Below are 21,729 nucleotides of genomic sequence, written 5' to 3' on the forward strand. Positions count from 1 at the left end.
GTCATGGTTATGCAGTAATCTTTCTCTGTCAGCTTACCTCATCTCATGTGTTCAGACTAAGAGGCCAGCCACTCTAACCTGGCTGTTTTTATAACCTCTCCTCTAAGCATGGCTACACCCCAGGCCCTATCAGGGAACCCTATATTAACCTGTGCACTGCAAGCCAGCAGTGCTGATCAACCATTGTGTATCCATTGTGTGTTTGGCTTCCTGTTTCCTGCTTGCCGTGTGCTCCTCGTTTGGCTCTGTTACCGACTTTAGCAGGTCCCCGGCTATTGCTGTTTGTCTGTAACCCTGAACCTTTGGCGTGTACTCTGTTGTTCCTGTATGCCAGTCACCCTGACCTCTGCCTTATTCCTTTACTATCCTTGTTGTTCCAGCCTGCTGCTTACTTCTCCTGTAGTCTACCGTGAGCGTGAGCTGTGAGACCCTGGGGGCCGTGACCTGGAGCCAGACTGCAGCGCAGTCCATCCTCACCACTAGAGGCTCTGGTGAACACCTGCTGGCTCTTAGACTCCGCGCTCTGGGAATCTATGCTCTAGCTCCCACTTGGATCTGTGTTAGTGATCCAGTAGACCTGCTTCCTGAACCTCCCTGGGTACAATCCGCAGCAGTCAGCCGTAGGGTCCACTATCTTAGCGGTGCACTTCCGACTCCTACGGAGTGCATCTGTCACCTGGTCTCAGGTGGCCTGACATAAAGCCAGGTGACTTATGGATTGTTAAGAGACATTTATATATAAGGAAATGTTTGGAGACTCAATAGAGCATCTATTTCATGTACAGTTGTGCAAAACTTGGAGGAAAAGTCACCTGAATCCACACCAGACACTGCAAAAATGATTAGATTAAAGAAATCTCTGTGTGTGATTTGTTTCCCTCTTGCGATCACAGTCTAGGGTACTATTTATTCAAATACTTTAATTGTAAGGGATATATATATATATATATATATATATATATATATATATATATATATGTGATTTGAATAGTAGTTTAGCCATGTTGAAGTCATATTTGTCTTTTGTACATCTTCCATTTTATGTAGAATTGTCTGTGTTTACATGTGCTGATAAGTCAGCATGTCCACAATTCAGCTAGAAGGCCATTCTGGCCACAGGAGTGTACAGCCAGTACTCTGTAAATATGTCTTATCAATCATATTTGTTTTTCACAATGAAAAGTCATTTTGTAATAAAAAAGCTGCTCAGCTATTATATTCTCCACAATGTAGTTTTGCCTCTTTGGCTAGGACTACCTCCACCTAAGTGTGTGGAGGTTCCAGGTTAAAGGTAGTAGCAGGTATGGTTAGTAATCAAAGTATTGATCAAAAGAGAGGAGATTGTAAAGGAAATTTGTAAGTTCTGTATATAATTGTATTGTATTTTGTATGTATTGCACACTGCCCTCACTGTGCACACGGCACTAATAATGTTTTCATTACATGTTTGCATTCTTTCGAGTGCTGATTAGAATTAGTCTCCCTAATTACACCCCTTGTTACCATAAATGTACAATTGTAATATTAATGTGATACCTACGTAATCATGTGTATAAAAACCTTCAATTGTGTCATAATAAAGCACAACAGTTATTTGGAAAGATGCAGTGTGTATCTTTTGTGTCTGTTCCCTACTGCAGTAGTTATTATTAATTTGGAACCACTAATCAATATGAGGATAGGAGTTACCTATCTATAAAATGTCCAGGTCAGTTCAGCTACTACGGTTAGATACAAAACTGAAAATGATCATATATATACTGTATGTACACATTTCTTAAAGAAATGGAGATCATGTGAGAGATGATCTCCATGAGAATGAGGCTGATTGTACGAAGGATTCATTTAGCAAATATTTCTGTTCTCCTCCACAGATGGTACTGACGTGGTTGCTTTGCTATATGCCAATGTCACCCTCTGGTGCTCGTTTCCCTTTATACGTGGGCAGGAAGGTCTGACCGTGGTCTGGGAGAAGAATGATAAGGATGGAAGAAGAATGATTGCACACATGTTTACAGAAGGCCGGGATAATCTCAAAGAACAAGATATAAGCTACACGGGACGCACAAAATTGTCTGAAGATTTCTCCCACGGAAGAGTGGACCTGATACTGCGAGAGGTCACCTTCAATGACAAAGGAACTTATTACTGCAAAGCAGCCAATGGAAAAGGTCATGGGGACAAGAAGGTGGACCTAACCATAGACAGTAAGTTCTGCTCCACCTAGTCTTTGGCCTAAAATACAGAGCTTTTCTAGCTTCCCATTTCATCAACTCTATACTGTCATATATGGCTGCGGATTGTGGGCCCACCATGCAGCCTTCACATATGATAGTGGTTTGTTTAAGTCACAGTATTCACCGGAGCACCCTGATGTGATGGGCAGAACAGTTCCCAGGTTCCGGCCCTCAAATGCACCCTTGCATGCTACAGCTGACCAGTTATCACAAAGGAAGTAGGGATCTTGGAGGTACTGAGGAACATAACACACAGCAGTGCACTATGGAATATAACATCTGCATACATGACACACACAAGAGATAGAACTAAAGGTTCCAGCATTCACACACATACAATAGCATCTCCCTAAAATCGCTTACATTTTTCCCATTTGTACACAACACATGCATATCATTCTCTCACTTTCTTTTAACTATCTTTAATATATCCCTGCTTAAATTCTGCTTTCCTTATTTTGTTCTGATATCCTTTTCATATCAAGTATTGTAATCTAGGGATGAGCCGAACACCCCCCGATTCGGTTCTCAGCAGAACATGGGAACAGGCAAAAGATTTGTTCGAACACCGTTAAAGTCTATGGGACACGAACATGAAAAATTGAAAGTGCTAATTTTAATGGCTTATATGCAAGTTATTGTCATAAAAAGTGTTTGGGGACCCGGGTCCTGCCCCAGGGGACATGTATCAATGCGAAAAAAAAGTTTTAAAAACGTCTGTTTTTTCGGGAGCAGTGATTTTAATAATGCTTAAAGTGAAACAATAAAAGGGAAATATTCCTTTAAATTCTGTACCTGGGGGGGTGTCTATAGTATGCCTGTAAGTAGCACATGTTTCAGTCCAAGAGCAAAATGACATTTCTAAAGGAAAAAAGTCATTTAAAAGTACTCGCGGCTATAATGAATTGTCGGTCCCGGCAATACAGATAAAAGTAATTGAAAAAAAGGACATGGGGTTCCCCCACAGTCCATTACCAGACCCTTTGGGTCTGGTATGAATTTTAAGGGGAACCCCGAACCAAAATTTAAAAACAAAATTGCGTGGGGGTCCCCTCAAATTCCATACCAGGCCCTTCAGGTCTGGTATGGATATTAAGGGGAACCCTGTGCCAAAATTTTTTAAAAAATTGCATGGGCGTCCCCCCAAAAATCCATACCAGACCCTTATCCGAGCACGCAACCTGGCAGGCCGCAGGAAAAGTGGGGGGACGAGAGAGCGCCCCCACCATCCTTAACCGTTCCAGGCCACATGCCCTCAACATGGGGAGGGTGCTTTGGGGTAGCCCCCCAAAGCACCTTGTCCCCATGTTGATGGGGACAAGGGTCTCATCCCCACAACCCTTGCCCGGTGGTTGTGGGGGTCTGCGGGCGGGGGGCTTATCAGAATCTGGAAGCCACCTTTAACAAAGGGACCCCCAGATCCCGGCCTCCCCCCCCGTGTGAAATGGTAACGGGGTGCAAATGTACCCCTACCATTTAACAAAAAAAGTGTGAAAATGGTAAAAATTACATGACATGGCTTGGGGACAAGTCCTTTATTAAAAAATAAAAAAAAAACTGTCCCACGAAGTCTTCCTCCTCTTGCTTCATCGACGGACCACTAAAAAAAAAAAAACACGACCGACCTGCTTCCATGAGAGGCCCTCCACCGCATGACGCGTCTTCGTTTTGACAGTTCTTTTATAACTGAGGGGGGGCCACACGGTGACGTCTCCGGGTGACCCCGCCCCCCTCTGACTTTTTTATGACAATACCATGCATATAAACCTTTAATATTAGCACTTTTGATTTCTCCCATAGACTTTTAAAGGGTGTTCCGCGGCTTTCAAATTTGCCGCGAACACCCCAAATTGTTCGCTGTTCGACTCGAACATCAGGCTCATCCCTATTGTAATCCCATACTTCACATACTCTAGCTTCTATGATCAGACAGGCAGCCATAGTGCTCATCCCATCTTCCCTCTCTGACAACATATAAAGTATTCTGTTTTTACTTTATAGTTGTAGTGCCTGACCCCAAATTCATCCCACAACTTAACATCAAAATGTCCCTTTCTGTCTAGTGTTAATTGTCACCCTTGATCCATCCTGCTCACATATATAGCTGTTTCTCTAGCTCTTTACTCTGCATGATTCTTAGTCCCTGTGGACTTTGGGGGTAAACCAGTTACCCATTGTGGATCCCTGTCCACTTTAACCATTTATCTAGGGGCTCGGTACAGGCAGAACCGCACCTTCGGTTCAAATATTTTATAGCGCTCCTCTTGCGCTGGGCATTTTTGAGGGTCTCTTACTCTTCATTCCCTTACTTAATTTAATGCCCATAATGACTGGCCAGTCTTCTCTCTTCTCTACATGTGCCTATACCCTCTTGCCTCTTAACCAGGGCTCAAAATTTCAAGTCCTGAGCTACTACCCAGGCCTTAAGGGTTACTCGCCACCAGTTGCCCCACCCAACCCCTTCCATGCCCCGCCCCTAATCCTGCCCCTATGCACAACCTCAAAAAATTCTCATGAAATGACACTTAAATATTTTATGCAGAATTAAGTTACACAAATAAATATTAACAACAACTTTATCACCGTGGCCATCAATGCAGCCTCACCCGTGTCCATCAACGCAGCCTCACCCGTGTCCATCATTGCAGCCTCACCCGTGTCCATCATTGCAGCCTCACCCATGTCCATCATTGCAGCCTCACCCGTGTCCATCATTGCAGCCTCACCCGTGTCCATCATTGCAGCCTCACCCGTGTCCATCATTGCAGCCTCACCCGTGTCCATCATTGCAGCCTCACCCGTGTCCATCATTGCAGCCTCACCCGTGTCCATCAACGCAGACTCACCCGTGTCCATCAACGCAGACTCACCCGTGTCCATCATTGCAGCCTCAACCGTGTCCATCATTGCAGCCTCACCCGTGTCCATCATTGCAGCCTCACCCGTGTCCATCATTGCAGCCTCACCCGTGTCCATCATTGCAGCCTCACCCGTGTCCATCATTGCAGCCTCACCCGTGTCCATCATTGCAGCCTCAACCGTGTCCATCAACGCAGCCTCACCCGTGTCCATCAACGCAGCCTCACCCGTGTCCATCAACGCAGCCTCACCCGTGTCCATCAACGCAGCCTTACCCGTGTCCATCATTGCAGCCTCACCCGTGTCCATCATTGCAGCCTCACCCGTGTCCATCATTGCAGCCTCACCCGTGTCCATCATTGCAGCCTCACCCGTGTCCATCATTGCAGCCTCACCCGTGTCCATCAACGCAGCCTCAACCGTGTCCATCAACGCAGCCTCAACCGTGTCCATCAACGCAGCCTCACCCGTGTCCATCAACGCAACCTTACCCGTGTCCATCATTGCAGCCTCACTTGTGTCCATCATTGCAGCCTCACCCGTGTCCATCATTGCAGCCTCACCCGTGTCCATCATTGCAGCCTCACCCGTGTCCATCAACGCAGCCTCACCCGTGTCCATCAACGCAGCCTCACCCGTGTCCATCAACGCAGCCTCACCTGTGTCCATCATGCAGCCTCACCTGTGTCCATCATGCAGCCTCACCTGTGTCCATCATGCAGCCTCACCTGTGTCCATCATGCAGCCTCACCTGTGTCCATCATGCAGCCTCACCTGTGTTCATCATGCAGCCTCACCCATGCAGAGATGGCGGCCGGATCATTATAGCGTGGAGGAAGAGGAGAGCCGGCTTGATCACAGAGCGTGGTTTGCCTGCTGTATCAGCTTACATTACAATTGCAGTCCGCGCACCGTCACACACAGCCCCTGTGAGAACGGCTCCCATTCATCCCCGCCTGATGGCGGTACTCTCTTCCCCGCTCCCAGGCAGCCCAGCTCCTCGCCAGACCTCATTTTCCACTGGCAAACTGTGAGTAGGTTAGTGGAAAATTTGAGGGCTGCTCTAAACTACTTTATCTAGCAGATGTGTATATGTGTACATATACCTGTGAACAGCACTATTCTTCCTTTTCTTATCTATACAGTCAGGTCCATAAATATTGGGACATCAACACAATTCTAATCTTTTTGGCTCTATACACCACCACAATGGATTTGAAATGAAACGAACAAGATGTCCTTTAACTGCAGACTTTCAGCTTTAATTTGAGGGTATTTACATCCAAATCAGGTGAACGGTGTAGGAATTACAACAGTTTGTATATGTGCCTCCCACTTTTTAAGGGACCAAAAGTAATGGGACAGATTAACAATCATCCATCAAACTTTCACTTTTTAATACTTGGTTGCAAATCCTTTGCAGTCAATTACAGCCTGAAGTCTGGAACGCATAGACATCACCAGACGCTGGGTTTCATCCCTGGTGATGCTCTGCCAGGCCTCTACTGCAACTGTCTTCAGTTCCTGCTTGTTCTTGGGGCATTTTCCCTTCAGTTTTGTCTTCAGCAAGTGAAATGCATGCTCAATCGGATTCAGGTCAGGTGATTGACTTGACCATTGCATAACATTCCACTTCTTTCCCTTAAAAAACTCTTTGGATGCTTTCGCAGTATGCTTCGGGTCATTGTCCATCTGCACTGTGAAGCGCCGTCCAATGAGTTCTGAAGCATTTTGCTGAATATAAGCAGATAATATTGCCCGAAACACTTCAGAATTCATCCTGCTGCTTTTGTCAGCAGTCACATCATCAATAAATACAAGAGAACCAGTTCCATTGGCAGTAATACATGCCCACGCCATGACACTACCACCACCATGCTTCCCTGATGAGGTGGTATGCTTTGGATCATGAGCAGTTCCTTTCCTTCTCCATACTCTTCTCTTCCCATCACTCTGGTACAAGTTGATCTTGGTCTCATCTGTCCATAGGATGTTGTTCCAGAAGTGTGAAGGCTTTTTAGATGTTGTTTGGAAAACTCTAATCTGGTCTTCCTGTTTTTGAGGCTCACCAATGGTTTACATCTTGTGGTGAACCCTCTGTATTTACTCTGGTAAAGTCTTCTCTTGATTGTTGACTTTGACACACGTACACCTACCTCCTGGAGAGTGTTCTTCATCTGGCCAACTGTTGTGAAGGGTGTTTTCTTCACCAGGGAAAGAATTCTTCGGTCATCCACCACAGTTGTTTTCCGTGGTCTTGGGGTCTTTTGGTGTTGTCTAGCTCACCGATGCGTTCTTTCTTTTAAGGATGTTCCAAACAGTTGATTTGGCCACACCTAATGTTTTTGCTATCTCTCTGATGGGTTTGTTTTGTTTTTTCAGCCTAATGATGGCTTGCTTCCCTGATAGTGACAGCTCTTTGGATCTCATATTGAGAGTTGATAGCAACAGATTCCAAATGCAAATAGCACACTTGAAATTATCTCTGGACCTTTTATCTGCTCCTTGTAAATGGGATAATCAGGGAATAACACACAGCTGAGCAGCCAATTGTCCCATTACTTTTTGTCTCTTAAAAAGTGGGAGGCACATATACAAACTGTTGTAATTCCTACACTGTTCACCTGATTTTGATGCAAATATCCTCAAATTAAAGCTGAAAGTCTGCAGTTAAAGCACATCTTGTTCGTTTCATTTCAAATCCATTGTGGTGGTGTATAGAGCCAAAAAGACTAGAATTGTGTCGATGTCCCAATATTTATGGACCTGACTGTAACACTCCGATGGACAGTAGACAGTGACAACATAACATATAACCACCAATCAATACAGTTCGAATAAGGGGAGTAAAATAGATACCCTTTGTCCCAAAAATGCCTTACCGATCAAGGAAGTCTGATAACTCAAATGTAAGCAAAAGGCTTACCTCAGCCAGCTGATTATCAGAAATTCCCAGATCGTCTCAAGCTCCTCGTTTTGGATTCTCAGGGTCACCTGTAAATCCCCGCCTAGGCAAAGGTCACCATCTGACATGAAAATTTGTAGATAGGCAACTCCTATCCTCATATTGATTATTGGTTCCAAATGAATAATAACTACTGCAGTAGGGAACAGACACAAAAGATACACTCCGCATCTTTCCAAATATCTGTTCTGCTTTATTATGATGCAATTTAAGGTTTTTATACACATGATTACGTAGGTATCACATTAATATTACAATTGTAATTTTATGGTAACAAGGGGCATAACATAGGCAGACTAATTCTGATTTTTCTGATCAGAACTCGAAAGAATGCAAACATGTAATGAAAACATTATTAGTGCTGTGTGCACAGTGAGGGCAGTGTACAATACATACAAAATAGAATACAATTATATACAGAACTTACAAATTTCCTTTACAATCTCCTTTGACCCCCTTTGACCCTGTCCTTTGTGCTCTCATGAAAGAATGTAGCTGGGATGAGAGATCAGTGATAAGCTGGAAGGACACCATGCCAATTTCAGTTTTTTAGACAAAACATTTATAACAAAATGTGCCAGGTTATTTAATCTAATGATAAACAATGTGATCACAATTATTTTTAGTCTGTTTTCCAAACATGGTAAAATGAAGGTTACATTTAACTGTGTATTACACAAATTGAATATCCTTTGATAATGGAAACAGTGCATTTAAAAAAGGGAATCTAAGTAAAATGTCCTCCTTTAAGGAAATATATCTGTGGATTTATATTAGTAATAGGGTGTGATATTGAAATTATCACTTGAGTATTCATTTCTAATATGAGTTTAACAATTTTATTAATGATATAGATATATTGTAACTGGTTTAGACAACCTTTGGTTGGAAATGAAATCCAGGTTATTGGGGAAATTTGTAAAATGGGATTAGTTTAGATTAAGATAACAATTTTGTAATTTTACATTTATACAATACACCCTTATTGAGTGAAAAAAAAAAAGATTAAGTTGAGGTTGTTAATTGGAATACAGCTGCCATAATTAACAAAGCCAAGATGGATGGGATACATAGGGGGTTTTTCTACAAAAAGGAAATCTAAAGGTCTGATAATAACTTGATGTGTGGTCCATGACGTGAGAGTAATCATAAATACAATTTAAATATAACAGACCCATCACATCAAGTCCACACAACCTGTTAGGGTAGATGCCACCTGCAGCCAATTGTATAGTTTTTGATGTGGCTGAAAGCTTTCTGTTCTGTCATATACAGATTGTTGGTCCTTTTGTTTTTATTTATTTTTGAAATCCAAAGCAGAATGTGTGGATTGTGAAATGATGTGCCCCTTTACCTTGTAAATGCCGTGGTATAAGCAGAAGAATACTTTGGATTTATTGGACATCTCTGTATGACTGCAGGGTATTGTTATCATTTATTATGTTATGACATCAGGAAAATAATGTCAGATGGAAACCTAGGACTTGTGTTATCTAGCTAAAACTAACAACAGAGCAAGCAATGAGAAATTATAATATTGCCAGGAAAAAGTTGTCTTTTTGAAACATGAAACTGGAGTTCTTACACAAAGAGCATGATAGAAAACAAGCCATTGTAATATATTAATGCAAGCTGGACCCAGTAATGAAGGGTTCACCCCAATATATCAGAGCTGTAGCTTTATGCAAAGGTGCTATTAGACAAAGTTAAATGTTTGTCTAATGAAAGGTTCAAAATATGAATTTGTTTGGTTTGTTTTGGTACAAATCTAACAATGAAAAATGCGTACATTTAAATCCAGACACCTTACTGCCCCTATTGGAGGAGGCTGGAGACAAAGGAAGCCCACATGTGTTACATTGATGATGTAGGAATCAGCTGCTGTCACCCAGTGCAGTATACACTTCTCAATAATTGTTTATTGACCCAGATGTTTCATTTTTTGTAGAGTTTTTCCAGGTTTTATACTGAGTATGCAGTTTATCACCCAGAAGGATACTCTGTATTCAGAGTCATTGGATCCTTTTTCCCTAGCTCAAGAAGCAGAGCTCCATGTTTTAGCAAAGAGCCTGTGAGCTATAAAAAGAGTATATATATATTCATATAGATCGTCGAGATATAGAGAGCTTTTGGTTCCATTTGAAGGGCCAGAAGTTTGTTTTTACTTCGGCAGGTAAACCAATCAAGTATGTTGAGTTAATTTGATTGGCTGTTTTCAGCCTTCCAGGTTCTTGCTGAGGTAGCCATACTAACATTAAAACTCACACATGGAAGCAGACCAGGTGACTAAGGATGTTGCTTTACATCCCCGGACACTTGATGGGTCTGTGCAACTCACAGATTCCAACCTAGTTCTGGCCCAGTATAGCTGGGATTAATAATTCAACTTTAAGTACCCCAGAACGAGAAGAACAAGTGGTCCACAGGGGGCAACTTCTTATGAAACAGGACTTTGGAAAAAGGTGATCTTTTATGTCTGCCAGCCACTCTTTTCCCTCCAGCTTGACACATGGACTGTGTCATCAGTCACAAGCAGTTATGGCTGCCTTAGTAAACGAGCGTGGGATAGAGCCAGGGTTCTCCACAGTTGTTTTTTTAACATACCACTTCTTGTTTTAACTGTTACCAAAGGTGTTACCAAAAGCTGAACATCCCTTACAGAGATTACAAAAAGATATATCCAGATGCCCAAGTCAGGATCTTACCAGTATGCATTTTGTCTGTATGGACATGTTTTCTGGATGTCCAGTGGCAAATGCTACTGCAAAGGCCACAGTAAAAAGTGTTATCAGAAGTAGTTTGTAAGTACAGAGTGCAGAATCTACAGAGAGTAATAGAGGAAATCATTTTTATAGGAAACTAGAAGTTTTTTAAACTAGAAGTTTTGAGGTTTTATTTTTACACTCCCTACTGTCTACAATGTAGCGGAAAAAGAGTAATGCTGCGTACACATGATCGCACATTCCGACAACAAAATCCATGTTTTTTTCCGACGGATGTTGGCTCAAACTTGTCTTGCATACACACGATCGCACAAAGTTATCGGAATTTCCAAACGTCAAGAACGCGGTAACGTACAACACATACGACGGCACTAGAAAAAGGAAGTTCAATACCAAGTGTACCACTCTTTGGGCTCCTTCCGCTAATATCCTGTTAGTAGAAGTTTGGTGACAGACAATTCGCACTTTTCAGCCTCCTGCTTTCACGATCGTTACTGCTCTTCAGCATGTGCTTGTGGGTTTGTATTTCTATTACGTATTTGATCTTTAGTGCGTTCTTGTCTGCTCGTATCTGTTTTTCAGTGCTTTCTGTTAGTTCGTTCTGACCAGCCGACCGTTTTGAAGCCATGAGGACCCTCACTCCAGGCCACAGGGTTTATAACTACCATCTGGCCAGAGCCAGAAGAGTGGTTGAGAACATTTTTGGGATAATGGCCAGCCGGTTCCGCCTATTCCTTATGCCAATCAACATGGCAGAATATAAACCTAACCATGTAATCCTTGCATGCTGCATTCAACACAACTCTTTAAGGAGAAATTCAATGAACTATGTGGCCTCAGTTGGGCCTGAGGCCGGACTTCAACAAGAAACCCTGACAGCTCTTGAAGCTGGCCGCCCTGGCTTGCCCCCCCAAAGCGCCCGCGAAGTAAGATAGAAGTATGTTGAGTACATTGCGGGTAGGGGGGCCATTGATATGCCAGAAACTAAGAAACATTTTATCCTAAATTTTTTAACTTAAACTGAAAGAAGGTTTTCTTTGATTTACTGCCAGGGTTTCTTTTAGCTGTCTAGCTGTCTCCTAGGTTCTCCAATGGGCTTCTTTTTGGACATTTTCATCAATAGTGCAACTGTAATTTATTTGATACATGAGGTGACAATTTCTTCTTCAGCGAACTATTATTATGTTGTGGGTCTGCTACACACACACCTTGTATTTGTTGTTAATGTATGTAATGCATTACTGACAAAAATATTCATCATTTTCAGCACCAAGAATGAATTTTGTGGAGTCATGAAAATGGCATGATGGTGGCAAATTAGAAAGCACTGTGGGAGTTATTTACTAAAGGAAATTCCACTTTGCACGCCAAGTGCACTTAAAAGTGCACCTGAAACTGCACTGAAAGTGCACTTGTAGTGCAAAGTGGATTTGCCTTTAGTAAATAACCCCCATATTCACTGTAAGCATCAACTTACTACAAAAATTGCTATTGAGCATTGAAAGAAGAAGCCACACATTTTAGTCAAAGCACATTCACATGTGCGTTAGAAAAGGGTTTTGGAACAAACCAACATCGTTGGTGTATATTTTTTTTGTTTCACACAAATTGGGCTTCAAACTGGGGATTTCCCTCCTGATCCCATGCCTAATGTCAACATGTGCTAGTTCCCATCATGGGGGATCAATGGACGTGTTTTGGGGTGCAACCCCTTCCTCTCACCTAATTGAGTTGGGAGGAAGGGGTTGCACCCACAAAACGCGTTCATTGATATCCCGTGATGGCAGATAGCACATGTTGACACACTGTGTGCATCTTCAAAATTTGGCTTTTAAAATACTTTAAAGGTTTTTAAAAAATACACGAGAAAACTGTACAATTTTTGTGTGTTTTAGATTCTGCCTGAAACATCAGTGATGTTCTTCATTTTTTTTTTTGAACATCATTGATATTTTCCTTTATATTTTTGAAATCAGGATTGCACCCCATTCTCTCCACCATGAGGATCTGGGCACTTTCACTGGTGAAATGAGATTCTTCTTCCACAACATCCACATCACCTAAAAGAAAAAACACACCATGTATTAGAAATATGCAGGAACAAATCTCTTACCTGAAACTGTGGTCTCAGACACTCACCTGTTGTGGTGACAATTTCGCCCACTTCATAAACCTCTCCCTCCTCATCCTCTGCTTGTGGTGTGGGGATTTTCCCTTCTTTAGAAGGTGGGGAGTCCCTGGTTTCCTCAGATGTCCGGAGTCTTTTCTCCTCTATGTGAATAAAAAATAGGTATGCCTCGTACACAGATATTTGATGGCAGAAATAGGAATATGAAACGTTGCTCGGAAGTGTCACGCAATTGTCTGTTTTGGCAGAGTTCCAAGCTGAAGAACATTTTATTTCCTTTCTAAAGCTGGAATACTTACCTTTTTTGTTAAAGTATCACACATGTAAACACCCCTATAGTATCCACTGGAGCACCTGTGTGGGACACCCCAAAAAGTTTGATTTTGGTGTCCCACACTAGTGCTCCTGTGTCCAGATGTGTAAACAGCTGCTGAGTGTCCTCTCCTTACACTGAATCAAGTTTGCGCTGGATCAATTGCTGGAATTTGTGAAGCTGGTGATCCCCACGGCAGACATCCCCTATTTGAAGGCCCTTATTGGTGGCATGAGGAGCACTTATAATAGGGAGCGCAAGAAGGTCCAGGATTCCCTGAGATCAGGAGCAGCAGATGACATTTATGTACCCAGGCTGTGGTACTATGACAGACTGCATTTTCTGCCAGGCCAGATTGAACCCATTCCAGCACTCTCCAGTCTTCCTTCCACGTTTCCTTCCCCCCCCAGCTGAGGCTTCTGAGGACCAACCTGGGCCTTCCAGGCAGCAACATGTGGAGGAGCCCAGCTTGAGTCAGGTATAGCATTCTTCAAAATATTTCTCTTTGTCAAATTAATGATGTTAAATATATGTTAGTTTTGATAAATAATTTCTGATTTCACAAAGTGTTTTACATATCAATACAGTAGTGGCCACAAATGATTGGGACAAGAATGAAAAATGCTGGGGTCAGAATGATAGTCTTTTCTATTTATTAACATTCAATTTGCAACAGTCATGAGCTGAAAATTGTGTGTGATTGATGAACCAAAAACTAAAACTATGTCTCTTTTTCATACACAGGAAAGCCTCCGCCAGGCCGTGGATAGTGGCAGCCAAGAGGTGGCCGGGCCCAGTAGCCTGTCCGAATCACAGGTCCCTCCCCTCGGCCTTCTCCAAAAAAGTTCCATGAAGAGGAGTAACCTGAAGGAGGCAGCAATTGGCCTATTTCTGAAGGCTACTACAGCCCTCAGAACCCCCCCCCCCCAGTGTTCAAGAGGACTATGCCTACATGACAGCCTGCAAAATGCTGGAAATGGAGGAGGGCCAACGCCTCTTCTCTGAGGAAGTGATCTTGCAAGCCCTAAATAAGGGGTTAAGGGGGCAAACTCACAAGCCAAAGCCACATTTGTGAGTTCAACCATGGTCCTCCTCCTCCACAACTCCAACACCAGAGCCACAGCCTGGAAGGAAGCGTGTAAGGAAGACCAAAGAGTGATGGCCTGGGTTCAGTCTGGTCTGGCAAAAGATGCAGGCTGTGGTATGACCACAGCCTGGGGACAGATATGTCATCTGCTGCTGTTCCTAATCTCTTGTAGTCCTGGACCGTATTGTGCTCACTATTATATGGACTCCTCAGGCCACCAATTTTGACTGTAAAATAATTGATGTGTGCCCCGGGGTACAAAGGCTTCGCCAATTTCAGCAGTTTCTCCAGCGTTGCCTTCCTCTTTATTTTGTTAGGACCCAGAATAAATGGCTATTTCTTTTTCACAGATACTTGCATATGTTTTTTACTTCAAAAAGGACAGTTTGTGAGTAGGCAGGTACATTTCAAAAATACAATGTCAAATTAACAAGGGACACCAACTCCAACCAACCTCCTTGAGGTTAAAAAATACAAAATCATAATGGTGTTGTGGTAACTTGACACACAAAACGAGAAATAATATTATGGAGAGCACTAGAAAAATTTAAAAAAATGCAGATCTTGATAAAAAAAAAAAAAAAAAACATTGTTATGGAGATCTGACAAAAAAAATTAATATTATTTATGAGATCACGAGAAATAATAAAGAAATCAGTTTGAGAGAACTCTGTGTGAATATGAGCAGCAAAACAACTTCATTCTTCTAGCATTAGGAAGAAGAGAGTGCTTTGAATTAAAAGATTTCAAAATTTGCAGCGTGACGAATGTGCCATCATTATTACGAATGCTAGTTTTACCAGACAAAGCGCTTCCATCTCGTAATTTATTCTGAGCAAGCGTGGCACTTTGTGCGTCGGAATTGTTTACATGCGATCGGAATTTACCCGTGCGCATTTTGTTGTCGGAAAATTTGAGAACCAGATCTCAAATTTTGTGCGACGGAAATTCCGATTGAAACTGTCCGATGGAGCCTACACACGGTCGGAATTTCTGAAAATATTCTCCAATTGCACATTTGCCGTCGGAAAGTCCAACCATTTGTACGTGGCATAAACTAGAAAACTTTTGCCTGAATGTTTTCTTATATTTTGTGAAGCCCCTAAGGGGGTGTTGGACTCTCTCCCTATGGGATTTTGTTTGGGAGTGTGTTACTCACTTGCTTTTATTTTGTCTCAGCAGTTGAAGTCCTCCATTTGGATCTCGCAGAGAGAATGATGTTGATCTTTTAAAGTTTTTGACAAACTCATGTGTTTTCTCCCCAATTCCAGATCCTAAAACTTTGGAAGGATCTAAAAATAAAGCCAGGGGACATGTGGATTGTTAAGAGTAGGGATAAGCCCGATGTTCGAGCCAAACGTAAGTTCGACTCGAACATCGGTTGTTCGCCAAATAGCAAACAATTTGGGGTGTTCGCGGCAAATTCGAAAGCTACGGAACCCCCTTCAAAAGTCTATGGGAGAAATCAACAGTGCTAATTTTTAAGGCTTATATGCATGGTATTGTCATAAAAAGTGTTTGGGGACCTGGGTCCTGCCCCATGGGACATGTATCAATGCAAAATAAAGTTTTAAAAACGTCCGTTTTTTCAAGAGCAGTGATTTTAATAATGCTTAAAGTGAAACAATAAAAGTGTAATATTCCTTTAAATTTCGTACCTGGGGGGTGTCTATAGTATGCCTGTAAAGTAGCGCATGTTTCCCGTGTTTAGAACAGTCTGAAAACAAAATTACATTTCTAAAGGAAAAAAGTCATGTAAAAGTACTTGCGGCTATAATGAATTGTCGGTCCCTGCAATACACATAAAAGTCATTGAAAAAAACGGGATGGGATTCCCCCACAGTCCATTACCAGACCCTTTGGGTCTGGTATGAATATTAAGGGGAACCCCAATCCAAAATTTAAAAAAAATAGCGCAGGCGTCCCCCCAAATTCTATACCAGGCCCTTCAGGTCTGGTATGGATATTAAGGGGGAACCCATGCCAAAATTTAGAAAAAAAATGGCGTGGGGGTCCCCCAAAAATCCATACCAGACCCTTATCTGAGCATGCAACCTGGCAGGCAAAGAGGGGGATGAGAGAGCACCCCACCCATCCTGAACCGTACCAGGCCACATGCCCTCAACATTGGGAGGGTGCTTTGGGGTAGTCCCCCAAAACACCTTGTCCCCTTGTTGATGAGGACAAGGGCCTCATCCCCACAACCCTGGCTGGTGGTTGTGGGGGTCTGCGGGTGGGGGGCTTATCAGAATCTGGAAGCCCCCTTTAACAAGGGGACCCCCAGATCCCGCCCCCCCCTGTGCGAAATGGTAAGGGGGTACCCCTACCATTTCACTAAAAAACTGTAAAAAATGTTAAAAATGACAAGAGACAGTTTTCGACAATTCCTTTATTTAAATGCTTCTTCTTTGTTCTATCTTCCTTCATCTTCTTCTTCTGGTTCTTCCTCCAGGGTTCTCGTCCACGGCGTCTTCTATCTTCTTCTCCTCGGGCCACTCCGCACCCATGGCATGGGGGAGGCTCCCGCTCTTCTTCTTCTCTTCTTCTCCGGGCGGCTCTGCATCCATGCTGGCATGGTGGGAGGCTCCCGCTGTGTGACGCGTCTCCTCTTCTTAAATAACAGGGGGGGCCACCAGGTGACCCCGCCCCCTCTGGCGCACGGTGACTTGACGGGACTTCCCTGTGACGTCACGGGGAATGCCACAGGGTAGTCCAGTCATGTCCCGTGCGTCAGAGGGGGGCGGGGTCACCGGGTGGCCCCACCCCCCATTATTTAAGAACCGTCAGAAGAGGAGACGCGTCACACAGCGGGAGCCTCCCACCATGCCAGCATGGATGCGGAGCAGCCCGGAGAAGAAGAAGAAGATGAAGAGAAGAGCAGGAGCCTCCCCCCCATGCCATGGGTGCGGAGCGGCCCGAGGAGAAGAAGATAGAAGACGCCGCGGAGGAGATGCTGGACGAGAACACCGGAGGAAGAACCAGAAGAGCCAGAAGAAGAAGAAGAAGATAGAAGAAGCATTTAAATAAAGGAATTGTCAAAAACTGTCTCTTGTCATTTTTAACATTTTTGACAGTTTTTTAGTGAAATGGTAGGGGCACAAGTACCCCCTTACCATTTCACACAGGGGGGGCGGGATCTGGGGGTCCCCTTGTTAAAGGGGGCTTCCAGATTCCGATAAGCCCCCCGCCCGCAGACCCCCACAACCACCAGCCAGGGTTGTGGGGATGAGGCCCTTGTCCTCATCAACATGGGGACAAGGTGTTTTGGGGGGCTACCCCAAAGCACCCTCCCAATGTTGAGGGCATGTGGCCTAGTACGGTTCAGGAGGGGGGGCGCTCTCTCATCCCCCCCCTCTTTTCCTGCGGCCTGCCAGGTTGCGTGCTCGGATAAGGGTCCGGTATGGATTTTTGGGGGGACCCCACGCCATTTTTTAAAAAAAATTTGGCATGGGGTTCCCTTTAAAATCCATACCAGACCTGGAGGGTCTGGTATGGAATTTAGGGGAACCCCCACGTCATTTTTTAAAAAATTTTGGCCGGGGTTCCCCTTAATATCCATACCAGACCTGAAGGGCCTGGTATGGAATTTAGGGGGACCCCCACGTCATTTTTTTTTTAAATTTTGGTTCGGGGTTCCCCTGTGGGGAATTCCCATGCCGTTTTTATCAATTAACTTTTATGTGTATTGTTGGACCGGCAATGCAATAGCCGCGAGTAGTTTTAAATGACTTTTTTTCCTTTGAAATGTCATTTTGCTGTCAGACTGTTCTAAACATGGGAAACATGCGCCCCTTTACAGGCATACTATAGACACCCCCCAGCTACAAAATTTAAAGGAATATTACACTTTTATTGTTTTACTTTAAGCATTATTAAAATCACTGCTCCTGAAAAAACGGCCGTTTTTAAAACTTTTTTTGCATTGATCCATGTCCCCTGGGGCAGGACCCAGGTCCCCAAACACTTTTTATGACAATAACTTGCATATAAGCCTTTAAAATTAGCACTTTTGATTTCTCCCATAGATTTTTAAAGGGTGTTCCGCGGCATTCGAATTTGCCGCAAACACCCCAAATTGTTCGCTGTTCGGCGAACTTGCGAACAGCCGATGTTCGAGTCGAACATGAGTTCGACTCGAAGCTCATCCCTACTGCAAAGAGTATCTTACCACTAGTATATATTGTTGATGCGGCGGATCTTGGTGATGTTTGGTAATCACTGGGCAGTATCTCAGGAGTTGGATGGCTGGAGACTCTAGTAAGGCAAGGTTGGCTCTTCGTCCGTGTAGGGAGTAGGTATGATTTGTTAGTGGGTCCACAGTGTTGATTTCTTCCAGGTGTGAAACGGGTATCATTGTATTGCTTTAGGTGAGGATCACTCCAATCTTGAGGGTTGCGCGGTTGATTTGGTATGTGAACTTAATTGGAATGTAACTGGAGAGAAGGTTTAATGCCGTGGAGCAGGCTGAGCGGTTATATCAGTTCCCAAAAGGGAGAGGGGCAAGTCATTCAGAATCCCCGTGTCTGGGTCTCTTGTGTGCTGGAGAGGCCGTCAGGCTGCCACCTCTGCTGTGTCCATGGTCCAATGTAGTAATTGAGCCTGGCGAAAGGGATCTGCGCCGCCTGATGTGGAATTCGTCTCGGACTGGGATGGCGTCCATGGATATGGTTTTTCGTAGTTGAGGGATTCTAAATGTACTGTACCATTCTGGTATTTCAACACGAGGGAGGTTCAGCGTTTCGCAGAATGCATTCAGTTCCTCTGGCACTCGTAGGTTTGCTGTGCGTCCTTGTGAGGAGGCAGAAGGCGCAGGTCTCTTCTGTTCTAAAGGGATATGGGTGAGAGGTCTTGAAATATTTTAATTTCCGTGCCCTGATATAATAGGTTGCGGCGGTCTCTCGCCCTTCTGAGAATCTCCTCTTTTGGATTAATGTTCACTATGCAGCACACCACATCTCTGGGAGGTTCATTGTCTCTACCCCTGGCTCCAACTCAATAGGGGTTTCAGTGGATCTGCCAAGAAGGTCATTGAAAATCGCAATAGTGGCCTGGGTTAGCTGGTTATGATCCACCGATTCAGGAACCCCTCTTACCCTGAGGTTGTGGCGGCGTCCACGATTGTCCAGGTCTTCAATCTGTCTGTGTATCTCCCTGAGCTGGACATGATGTGTATGTGAGGTATCTTGGAGTTGCTGGATGTCAGAGTCATTGCAGTTTGATGTTTCTTCCATGCTGTCCATCCTCATTGGTATGGATTGTATGTCCTGTCTAAGATCTGGCTCAGCAGCAGCCAGCATGGCTTTGATGTCGTCAGCTACTGAGCAAAGGTCCTGCAGGTTGAGTAGCTGCAATGCTGGAGTGGCGGTGTGCGAAGGCTGTGACTGATACCTGCCCAAGGGACTGAGGCTAGAGGAGCGAGCAGATGATCCGGAGGTCCGGTTAGAAGCCGCGGCCTCACGTGGCTGGGTCCGGAATAACTCCGGAATGTTGCGGCTTATCTGAGTGCCAGAATCCCTGGGCGAGTCTTTGGGTGAGCGGGAGCGTACCTGGGGGGTATCCCATTCAGTTTCCCAATGACAGTAGCTGTTGTACGCTCTGCTCGGCTGATCGCTGTACCTCCTGGGTCCCGGAGCACACGGATCAGGCGGCCATTACGTTCCGGCACCAGACCACGCCTCCCTTCACTTTTATTGTTTCACTTTAGGCATTATTAAAATCACTGCTCCCGAAAAAATGTCCGTTTTTAAAACTTTTTTTTGCATTGATACATATCCCCTGGGGCAGTACCCGGGTCCCCAAACCTTTTTTATGACAATAACTTGCATATAAGCCTTTAAAATTAGCACTTTTGATTATTCATGTTCGTGTCCCATAGACTTTAACAGTGTTCGCGTGTTCGAACAGATTTTTTGCCTGTTCGCATGTTCTACTGCAAACCGAACCGGGGGGTGTTTGGCTCACCCCTAGTTAAGAGACATTTATATATAAGGAAATGTTTGGACACTCAATAGAGCATCTATTTCATGTACAGTTGTGCAAAACTTGAAGGAAAAGTCACCTGAATACACACCAAACACTGCATAAATTAAAGAAATCTCTGTGTGTGATTTGTTTCCCTCTTGCGATCACAGTCTAGGGTACTATTTATTCAAATACTTTATTTGGAAGGGATATATATTTGAAAAGTAGATTTGAAAAGTAGTTTAGCCATGTTGAAGTCATATTTGTCTTTTGTACGTCTTCCATGTTATGGAGAATTGTCTGTGTTTACATATGCAGATAAGTTGCCATGCCCACAATTCAAGTAGAAGACCATTCTGGCCACAAGGAGTGTACATCCAATACTCTGTAAATATGTCTTATCAATCATTTGTTTTTCACAATGAAAAGTCATTTTGTAATGAAAAAGCTGCTCAGCTATTATATTCTCCACAATGAAGTTTTGCCTCTTTGGCTAGCACTACCTTCACCTAAACGTGTGGAGGTTCCAGGTTAAAGATGATAGCAGGTATGGTTAGTAATCAAAATATTGATCAAAAGAGAGGAGATTGTAAAGGAAATTTGTAAGTTCTATATATAATTTTATTCTATTTTGTATGTATTGCACATTGCCCTCACTGTGCACACGGCACTAATAATGTTTTCATTACGTTTGCATTCTTTTGAGTCCTGATTAGAATTAGTCTCCCTATGTTACGCCCCTTGTTACCATAAACGTACAATTGTAATATTAATGTGATACCTACGTAATCATGTGTATAAAAACCTTTAATTGTGTCATAAGAAAGCAGAACAGTTATTTGGAAAGATGCGGAGTGTATCTTTTGCGTCTGTTCCCTACTGCAGTAGTTATTATTAATTTGGAACCACTAATTAATATGAGGATAGGAGTTGCCTATCTATATAAATTTTCAGGTCAGTTCATCTACTGCGGTTAGATACAAAACTGAAAATGGGGGGCGTGGCCTGGACATGGCTGAGTGAAGCAGCTTTTTCTCGGAGCTCCCGGCCTGTCCCAAAAACCCCGGCTATTTTCACTTTGCCAAAGGCATGATACCAACCAAACGGCACAGGACAAGAGCAACTACACGGGGGACACCCGTTGGTAGGAGCCCAGGAGAGATCCGACACTATTTTCAGCAAGTGCAGGGCAGATCTCCGGGAGCCACAGTAACAGCGCCGCGAGGCCTACCACGCGACGAGACACAGAAGGCCTCCAGACAGAGCGTACACCCAGCCTCCTAACGCTGCCAGGACGATATTAATAAATCCCCGGCTACTTACAGAGACTCTGTGAGGGACACGATGGCATCCCCACAATCCCCGGAACCCATTAGGCTGGACCAGGACATTCGGGCCCTGCTGCAGGCCCTCCCCACTCGATCGGACATTGAGGCGCTCATCCTTAAACTGGAGG

The 21,729-nt window shown here is 43.8% G+C and overlaps 1 protein-coding gene across 3 annotated transcripts in view; it reads left to right on the forward strand.

Annotated features, from left to right (window-relative positions):
* Positions 1-21,729, forward strand: part of LOC141129483 (CD276 antigen-like) — a 493,387-nt gene that overhangs the window by 390,241 nt on the left and 81,417 nt on the right. For all 3 annotated transcript variants that reach the window (XM_073617540.1, XM_073617539.1, XM_073617538.1), the window contains exon 5: positions 1,875-2,207. In XM_073617540.1, coding sequence (XP_073473641.1) covers positions 1,875-2,207 — 333 coding nt within the window. The remainder of the gene's footprint in view (positions 1-1,874; positions 2,208-21,729) is intronic.

This window comes from Aquarana catesbeiana, linkage group LG02, assembly GCF_042186555.1.
Source record: "Aquarana catesbeiana isolate 2022-GZ linkage group LG02, ASM4218655v1, whole genome shotgun sequence".
NCBI lineage: Eukaryota > Metazoa > Chordata > Amphibia > Anura > Ranidae > Aquarana > Aquarana catesbeiana.